This window comes from Bombina bombina, chromosome 6 (genome assembly GCF_027579735.1).
Source record: "Bombina bombina isolate aBomBom1 chromosome 6, aBomBom1.pri, whole genome shotgun sequence".
In the NCBI taxonomy this organism is placed as follows: domain Eukaryota; kingdom Metazoa; phylum Chordata; class Amphibia; order Anura; family Bombinatoridae; genus Bombina; species Bombina bombina.
Window position 1 is genome coordinate 1,124,906,513 of NC_069504.1, and position 8,266 is coordinate 1,124,914,778.

The 8,266-nt window shown below is 43.0% G+C and overlaps 1 protein-coding gene across 1 annotated transcript in view; it reads left to right on the forward strand.

Annotated features, from left to right (window-relative positions):
• Nucleotides 1-7,551, forward strand: part of FGFR1OP2 (FGFR1 oncogene partner 2) — a 53,376-nt gene extending 45,825 nt beyond the window's left edge. The window contains exon 6 of the mRNA XM_053719093.1: nt 6,942-7,551. Within this exon, the coding sequence (XP_053575068.1) occupies nt 6,942-7,079 (138 nt within the window). The 3' untranslated portion in view covers nt 7,080-7,551. The remainder of the gene's footprint in view (nt 1-6,941) is intronic.
• Nucleotides 7,552-8,266: the final 715 nt, after the last annotated feature.

An 8,266-nucleotide genomic window follows, 5' to 3' on the forward strand; every position in this document is an offset into this window, starting at 1 on the left:
GAGAAGTATCATCCACCTGGCATATGAGACTGCTGGACAGCAGCCTCCTGAAAGAATTACGGCTCATTCTACTAGGGCTGTGGCTTCCACATGGGCCTTTAAAAACGATGCATCTGTTGAACAGATTTGTAAGGCTGCAACTGGGTCGTCCCTTCACACTTTTTCCAAATTTGATACTTTTGCTTCTTCTGAGGCTATTTTTGGGAGAAAGGTTCTTCAAACAGTGGTTCCTTCTGTTTAGGTTCCTGTCTTGTCCCTCCCTTTCATCCGTGTCCTTTTGCTTTGTTATTGGTTTCCCACAAGTAAGGATGAAATCCGTGGACTCGTCATATCTTTGTAAAAGAAAAGTAAATGTATGCTTACCTGATAAATTAATTTCTTTTACGATATGAAAAGTCCACGGCCAACCCTGTTCTTTTTAAGACAGGTTATTCTTTATATTTTTTGTTAACTTCAGTCACCTCTGGACCTTTTAGCCTTTCCTTTTCTCTTCCTATACCTTTGGCCGAATGACTGAGGGTGGAGGGGAAGGGGAGGGGCTATATATACAGCTCTGCTGTGGTGCTCTTTGCCACTTTCTGTTAGCAGGAGGTTAATATCCCACAAGTAAGGATGAAATCCGTGGACTCGTCCTATCGTAAAAGAAATTAATTTATCAGGTAAGCATAAATTTACTTTTTTCGCATTTGCGTGAGCGTTCCTGTATTCCCCATAGTCAATGGAGAAGACAAATAGAAAAAAACCTCACTAAAACCCTATTCTATAGCAAAAAAAGTCAAAACGTGTACATGAAAATGCAAATATTTCATATTGCGAAAATGTTTTCGTATTGAAATATGTTTTATTTATAAATAAATATTTCTCTACATATGTGATTTTGGACTGATATATCTATTTATAGTGAGATATGTATATGAATATATTTATGTCTATATATTTTGAGATCTATATGCAAATATCTCTTTGAAAATCCCTCTTGAGATATTGTTTAATGTGCATAAGATTGTAATGTAAAATAGTTTCATTGTCTCCCTAATTAAACATATCTCTATACATATAAATCGATGTTTCTCTATGTATGTATGTCAATGAGAAATCCCTGCGGCAGCTTTTTTTTATTCCTAACACCCGAGATCTCCTATCTTTACCCCTCTAACTTTTGTGTGCAATACTTTGTAGTGTGGAAAGGATTGTTGCGTAAAAGGCGAATGCGCCCAACCGCAATGTTTCAAGACTTAATAGATGTAATAGCTGCGTAATGCAAATTGTTTGCGAAAAGACCAAATCGTGCACTGAAAACTCATAGACGTAATCTTGTAATCTTGTTTTTTGTGTCAGTGACAATGCTATCGGCCTACAAGAATAAAGTGCATAGCTACAGCTAGTCCTTGGTTTACTACATATGGGGTCCCATTCCTGAAGGAACTGTTGTAAAATTAATCTTATTGTATAATGCTAGGATTGACTATTGAAACAAATAAAGGAGACTCTCATTCATGAAGTATAACATACTTCATGTAGAAAGCTCCTTTATTTGTTTCAACTGATCAGCGATTTGAGCTGCTAACAAATGCCACGGCAAAAAAAAATTTTCCTAAGAGGTGACGTTTTTACCTCTTAGCCAATAGCAGTGTGGTAAATCCGGCTCCCATCCAATAAAAGATTTCTACATGAAGTATCTTATACTTTATGAATAAAAGTCCCCTTTATTTGTTTCAATAGTCAATCCTAGCTAGCAGGTGGGGTCAATCAACCTGACCGTATTCGATCGGGCTGATTGCTGTCCGCTACCTCAGAGGTGGCGGACGAGTTAAGGAGTAGCGGTCTTAGGACCTCTGCTTCTTAACTTCCGCTTCTGGCGGAACTGAAGCGGAGTGGGTTGGAAGCAGTATCCGCTGCTTCATAAATCGACCCCTAGATATCAAACTGCAACGTCTGTATATCTGTATCTCTCACACTGCTTCAGATAATTATGTATTGCTGGTAATTTATTATTATCGGTTATTTGTCATTTCAAAGAGAGTTCACATAAATGGCAATGTGTCTTTTCTTATGTCCCATTTTGTGTGTTTACTAACAGTGCTGTTTGTTTGTGAATCGGTGCAAATAAATTGTTGTAAAATAAAGGGCTATTTATTCTTATATGTTTTAAATAAAAAAAAACAATAAAATGTTTTAATTAGTTTAATAGTATTAAATTAAGTGTCTTATCCAGTAAAATACATTTTTCTTCTTAAACGGGGAGAGTCCACAGCTGCAGTCATTACTTTTGGGAAATACAGAACCTGGCCACCAGGAGGAGGCAAAGACACCCCAGCCAAAGGCTTAAATACCTCCCCCACTTCCCTCATCACCCAGTCATTCTTTGCCTTTCGTCACAGGAGGTTGGCAGAGAAGTGTTAGAAGATTTCGGATGGTTTCTTATGGAGGGTAGTACTCTTCGGAATGGGACTGGAGATTTAAGTAGTCCTGTCAGCCTCTCAGTGAGAGTATGGATGAAAGCTAGAGTCCGGAGATGTAGGGAGAGTCTTAATGCAAAACCATCCGACTCATATTAACAGCTCCATAAGCAATCAGCATTGACAAGTTTCGCTGCCGGCTTTCTTCACTCAAGTCAATGTCAGAAGCGATGCTACTATCTGTTACACTTGAAGGGCCATGTTCCTGTTCCACGGTGCAGATTCTGGTAAGATCTTTTTATTTTACTTTCAGTATGAGTATGTAATACATATGAATAACAGGGTCTCAGTGGGACTCCTTTATCTTTGGAATCAAGGGTTAATATCTCCTGAGGGAGGTTATTGAACAGGGGGAATTTAATCATGTTTGTTATGTGATTCTGTCTGCTAATGTGTAGTGATGCTTGGGCTTGTGGCTATTTCTGAACATAACAGCCTTTTTTATCAGGCTGCGCAGTCTTTTTGGACTGGCACGCTTTTCATTGGCCTGCAAGGTGCACCTTGTGACCGGGCATGGTCACGTTTCTGTTCTCCATTCCCGTATTTCTGATTGTGTGGCGATGAAGAGAGTCTGTTTCGCTAGTTGTCTGGGTCATAGGAGGTGGTGAGTGCCCCAGCCATTGGGGGTGTTAGGTGCCGTTTATTTTTTTATCCATAATTTCAATCACCAAGTTATGGAGGATTCTGATTTTGTGGAGACGGATGTCTCTGATTCAGATTCTACTTCTTGCGAAGAATATGAAATGGCCAGGGTAATCCATGCCAGTTATGTTCCAAATGCCGCTTTAGAGTGCTCTTTCCTCCCGAATCGGGGAACTTAGAGTCCGCAGAGCCACCCGCCCCTGAGGATTCCATATCCCGTGGGGCGCACGCTCTAGATCCTTCTTTTGCTACACGAGAAGATGTCCCAAATGCCGTTACCCCTTCTCCGGAAGGCGGCTTGTTTCCTCCAGAAGTTACGGCACGGTTTCGCACAGCCATATCTATGGCGTTGGTGCATTTACATCTTCCTGGAAGATACAGTCCGTGTTCTGCTAACCAGGGCTCGTCAGGCATGGGATCGTCTAGATCAGATCAGCCCTCTTGGGAAGCGTTTTCCTCTGAGGCTTCAGGGGTCCAACCCTCGATCCGGGGTCATCAGTTGCCCGGAGGCAAGTCTTGGCTTTCGTTATAGACTAGCATGCCTTCGTTTCCTTCTGAGGCATGTTTTTGCAGGGCTGGAGGATTCCAGTTCTAATGGTTCAATGGATCCTCTGTCTTCCGTTCCGGACGGTAAGCTGGGTTAGACGCATGGGGATGAAGTCAATCTCCTTGTCGTCTCCATTTTTCTTTTTTTGGGTATCTTATTCCAGTACTGAGCTTTGGAAGAATTGGGCCTCTGTTTGGCTGGTCCTGTTAGTGTGTCCATTCTTCTTGGGCGTTCACCTGCAGGTGCTGCCTTAATTTACTTTGATCTGGTTAGGATGTATTTTATTTCATTTTGAGAAGCCCATGTCTGTTATAATTTTTGCTTTTGGAAAACATTTCTTTTCTGGAATTTGATACTAGTGATTTTGTAGTCGCTTTAGCACTAATGCGGAAACTTGATTATATGTCTATCGTTTGTCTATCCCTACTAGAGATTAGACTTTTCTGTGGACTTAGACAGTTCCATGGTGCCCTATATATCAGGCTGGTGATGGTCAGGCACTAGTATTTTTTGTTCCTGGATGTCTATATCAACCACGTGGTGCCCGTTATCACTGGCTGGCCCGGTTGGGGTGCTGAGTTTGCTCACTCTGGTGAGGAGTTTGTTTTTTTTCTTGATTTTATAGGTTATAGGAGGCCTTTTCCTCCTAGACGCTAGACTGGTCCTGGTTTTTCCTTTGGGTGGGGCATCAGAGGGGATTGGGCTCAGTCCTCAATGTCCTGTTCCTGATTGTTGGCGGGGTTACCGTGGTCGGATCCTGCTAAGGCTTACTCTGGGGGTTCCTGAGGTCCTACAGCCTCTCCACCCTGAATGCGCCAGATCTCGTCTGATCTCGGGAGATAAGCAGGGTCGGGCATGGCTAGTACTTGGAATTCTCGTTAATTCATAAATTCCTTGAGCTGTAGGGGTTTCCGGGATATGGATCCTGAGAGGATTTTTGGAGACTATTAATCTTCTTGATCTAGATTTCTAGGTTCTGAGTGCTGTTCTCTTGTAAGTTTTCCTTAGTCTTTAGACTTATTGTCCATCAAACATTTAGGGATCAAGCTCCCTGTCTCCGGGATACTTACGTGAGCGTTCAGTGTCCAAGGTCCCTTGGATGCAGCTTTGATTACATCTCTTATTGTGCAAGGTCTTCTCCAGATGGGGTAACCCGTGAGTTCCTCAGGGGTTATTAGTTTGAAACCGGCTCCACGTTCCGGGTGTCCGGTTTTATGGCCCTGACCCTTGTCTTTGACTGGACGTTTTTGGGTTTTTCTGTGTCCTGATCTTTTAGAGGGATCTGGACGGCCCAGTTTTCCGGTTCCGGAACGTCCTCTTGTCTCTTCGGCAGGGTTTTCTTCTTTAACGGAGAATTGGAATTCTGGGCCGGCAGTAGTGGCCGGATGGTTCCTGTCAATCGGTATTTCCCTTTTTGGCGTCCGTCTACAGTTTTACGCTCCATGCCTGTGAGCGGTTATGTTTGCGTTTCCCTTCCTTTTGGGGGAGGAATGGGCATACCACAGTATCCGCATGGTGCCCCAGAGGTCCTTCTCTTCCTCTGTTCAGGGGGTCCTCCCTGCCTTGTGTGCAAGATGTTATGTGACGGGGTGGTTTCTGGTGGCATGCCGTTTCTGTAGTCTCAGTATGTGGTCTCCTTTTTTGGGGTGCCCCTTCTATTGGGAAGAGAGGTGTGTCTGGATTCTGAAACCCAAGCACGTCTTGGGGGGGGGGTCTGGATCCCCTCCTCATTCCTAAGAGTCTTGGGGTTTTGGGAAACTTTTTTCATTCCCTTGTCCTTTCGGACTTTGCCAGTCGCTTTGGTGCTGGGTCCGTTACCTCGGAGTGGGGGTCAGTGATCTGAGCCTTGATTGCGTATCATCGTGTTTGGGCCTTCTTTAGCTGTGGGGTTTTGCGGTGTTTCCTTCCCTCAGCAGGTAGCTTTCTCTGTTGGTTTTTGGGTGCTCTGCTTTCCTCCCTGTCTTCTTGGGAGGGAGTTGCTCTGCACTTCTTTCTTTGGAGCTTTTCCTCTGGGAGAGTCCTGGTGCAGATTCCTAGCATTGTTTAGCTAGTGTTGACGACTCGCTTTTCTTTGAGACCTCTTTTGCAGGGGGAAGCCTGTGGCTTCATCTGGAGCCTACCTAGATATTATAGTGCTATTTTTAGCGGTCCCCGGGGGTGGTTTTATTCCTTGGTCGCTCTATCCTGAGTGCGGGTTTGCACCCTGTGTATAGATGAGGGTCTGTCTTGTCCCTCCTAGGTTTCCAGGAGTGGGGCGTTACTTGGCCCCTTGGACTTCCATGCAGATAGGGGTTTGGGATTCTTTCTCCCTTATCTCTGCTTGGTCAGTGGGGTTCGTTCTCTATGCGGTTTTTGTCCTGTTGCAACCTTGGTTGCGCTCTGGGAGTTATGTTCGGGGTTCTTTATTGCCCTAGTTATTGTCCGGTAGTCCTTTTGGACTATTGTATCAGAGTTCTTCTTCCCTTTTGAGAGAATGGGAAGGTCCCCCCTTCCCTCGGGTCAGGGGTGTGTTTCTGTGTGGGCTCGGAGACTGCGAACTTTGTCTATTCGGAAGCCTTTGTGCTCGGTGGAGTCTAGTGATTCTGGGCGGTCTCTAGCAAGGGCCTTGTTGGTCTTAACTGATGGCCAGTTCCTTGGTCCTTTCCTTTTTTGTTTGGTCCTTCTGCTTCTGGTAAAGCAGTTTTTTTGTTGGGCTTTGGGTGTTTTCAGGCTGTGGTGCCCTCCATATGGGGTCGCCTGTTGTACCTGTGTACCCGCCCGTTTTGCATTCAGTGTCCTCTATTGCTTGGGTATTGTTTTCCCAAAAGTAATGAATGCAGGTGTGGGCTCTCCCCGTTTAAGAAGAAAAACTTAAATTATGCTTACCTGATAATTTTTTTTTCTTCTGACGGGGAGAGTCCACAGCTCCCCGCCCGTGTTTTTATCTATGGGGCGACCATAGTTTTTATTCTTCTGGCACCTTTTTCACCCTGGTATTTCTCCTACTGTTCCTTGTTCCCTTGGCAGAATGACTGGGGGATGAGGGAAGTGGGGGGAGGTATTTAAGCCTTTGGCTGGGGTGTCTTTGCCTCTTCCTGGTGGCCAGGTTCTGTATTTCCCCAAAAAAATGAATGCAGCTGTTGACTCTCCCTGTCAGAAGAAAAGAAAATTATCAGTTAAGCATAATTTAAGTTTTGTATATTATGGTTTTAATTAATTAAATGTATGTTTCCATAACTGTATTGATTTTCTTTATATAGAAATCAGTGGCACCTCAGACATAAGTTGATAAATATCTGATTGTATATTTGCAGCAAGAAAACAAAGGCTTGCGAGAAATCCTTCAGATCACCAGAGAATCGTTTCTAAATCTGCGAATGGAAGAGTTACCAGAAAATACGTCTCTTTCAGCGGTTGCTCATAGCACGGATATGAACTTAAGGAAAAACTGAAAAGCCTGCAAGCTCCTGTTTTCGATCGGAGAGTATGTGACAAGCAGTCTTACAAGAGACATTAGCCAAATTATGTGAACAAATTATATTTTAAACAGACTGTTTTGCCCTATATTTTTACATTCACACCCTGAACGGTACACTGGATAACTGACACTTCCTCGAATGCTAAATGATCTCCAAAGCTTTTTTTTTATATGGTATTAAGGTAAAACATTTTATTTTACTTGGTATTAATATGAAGATGGTGCATATTTATAGGGCATTGGACATTGAACAAAAAAAAAATAGAAAAGTGAAAAAAAACTCTTGAAAACCTTGAAGTGCTATTTTTTTCAGGAAGTATCTGTGAACGATATAAATATTGTGAATATATTTTTACAGCGTGCATGAAACTATAAAAACCATATAGAGAATTTTCTTTAAATTCTGTTAAATATTCATATAGATATATAAAAAAGTTTTAAATTAATCATTTATTCCTTAAAACATTTTATTTATAATTGAGCTTTCCTGGCAGATAGAAGTGCAATGCTGGGTCACTTGTGTATTTGTGAACGTGGACTTTACAGATATGTAGCTTTACTGGCAGATAGAGGTGCAATGCTGGGTCACATGTGTGTTTGTGAACGTGGTCTTTACAGAGATGTAGCTTTACTGGCAGATAGAGGTGCAATGCTGGGTCACATGTGTTTGTGAACGTGGACTTTACAGATATGTAGCTTTACTGGCAGATAGAGGTGCAATGCTGGGTCACTTGTGTATTTGTGAACGTGGACTTTACAGAGATGTAGCTTTACTGGCAGATAGAGGTGCAATGCTGGGTCACTTGTGTGTTTGTGAATGTGGACTTTACAGAGATGTAGCTTTACTGGCAGATAGAGGTGCAATGCTGGGTCACGTGTGTTTGTGAACGAGGACTTTACAGAGATGTAGCTTTACTGGCAGATAGAGGTGCAATGCTGGGTGACTTGTGTGTTTGTGAACGTGGACTTTACAGAGATGTAGCTTTACTGGCAGATAGAGGTGCAATGCTGGGTCACGTGTGTTTGTGAACGAGGACTTTACAGAGATGTAGCTTTACTGGCAGATAGAGGTGCAATGCTGGGTGACTTGTGTGTTTGTGAACGTGGACTTTACAGAGATGTAGCTTTACTGGCAGATAGAGGTGCAATGCTGGGTCATGT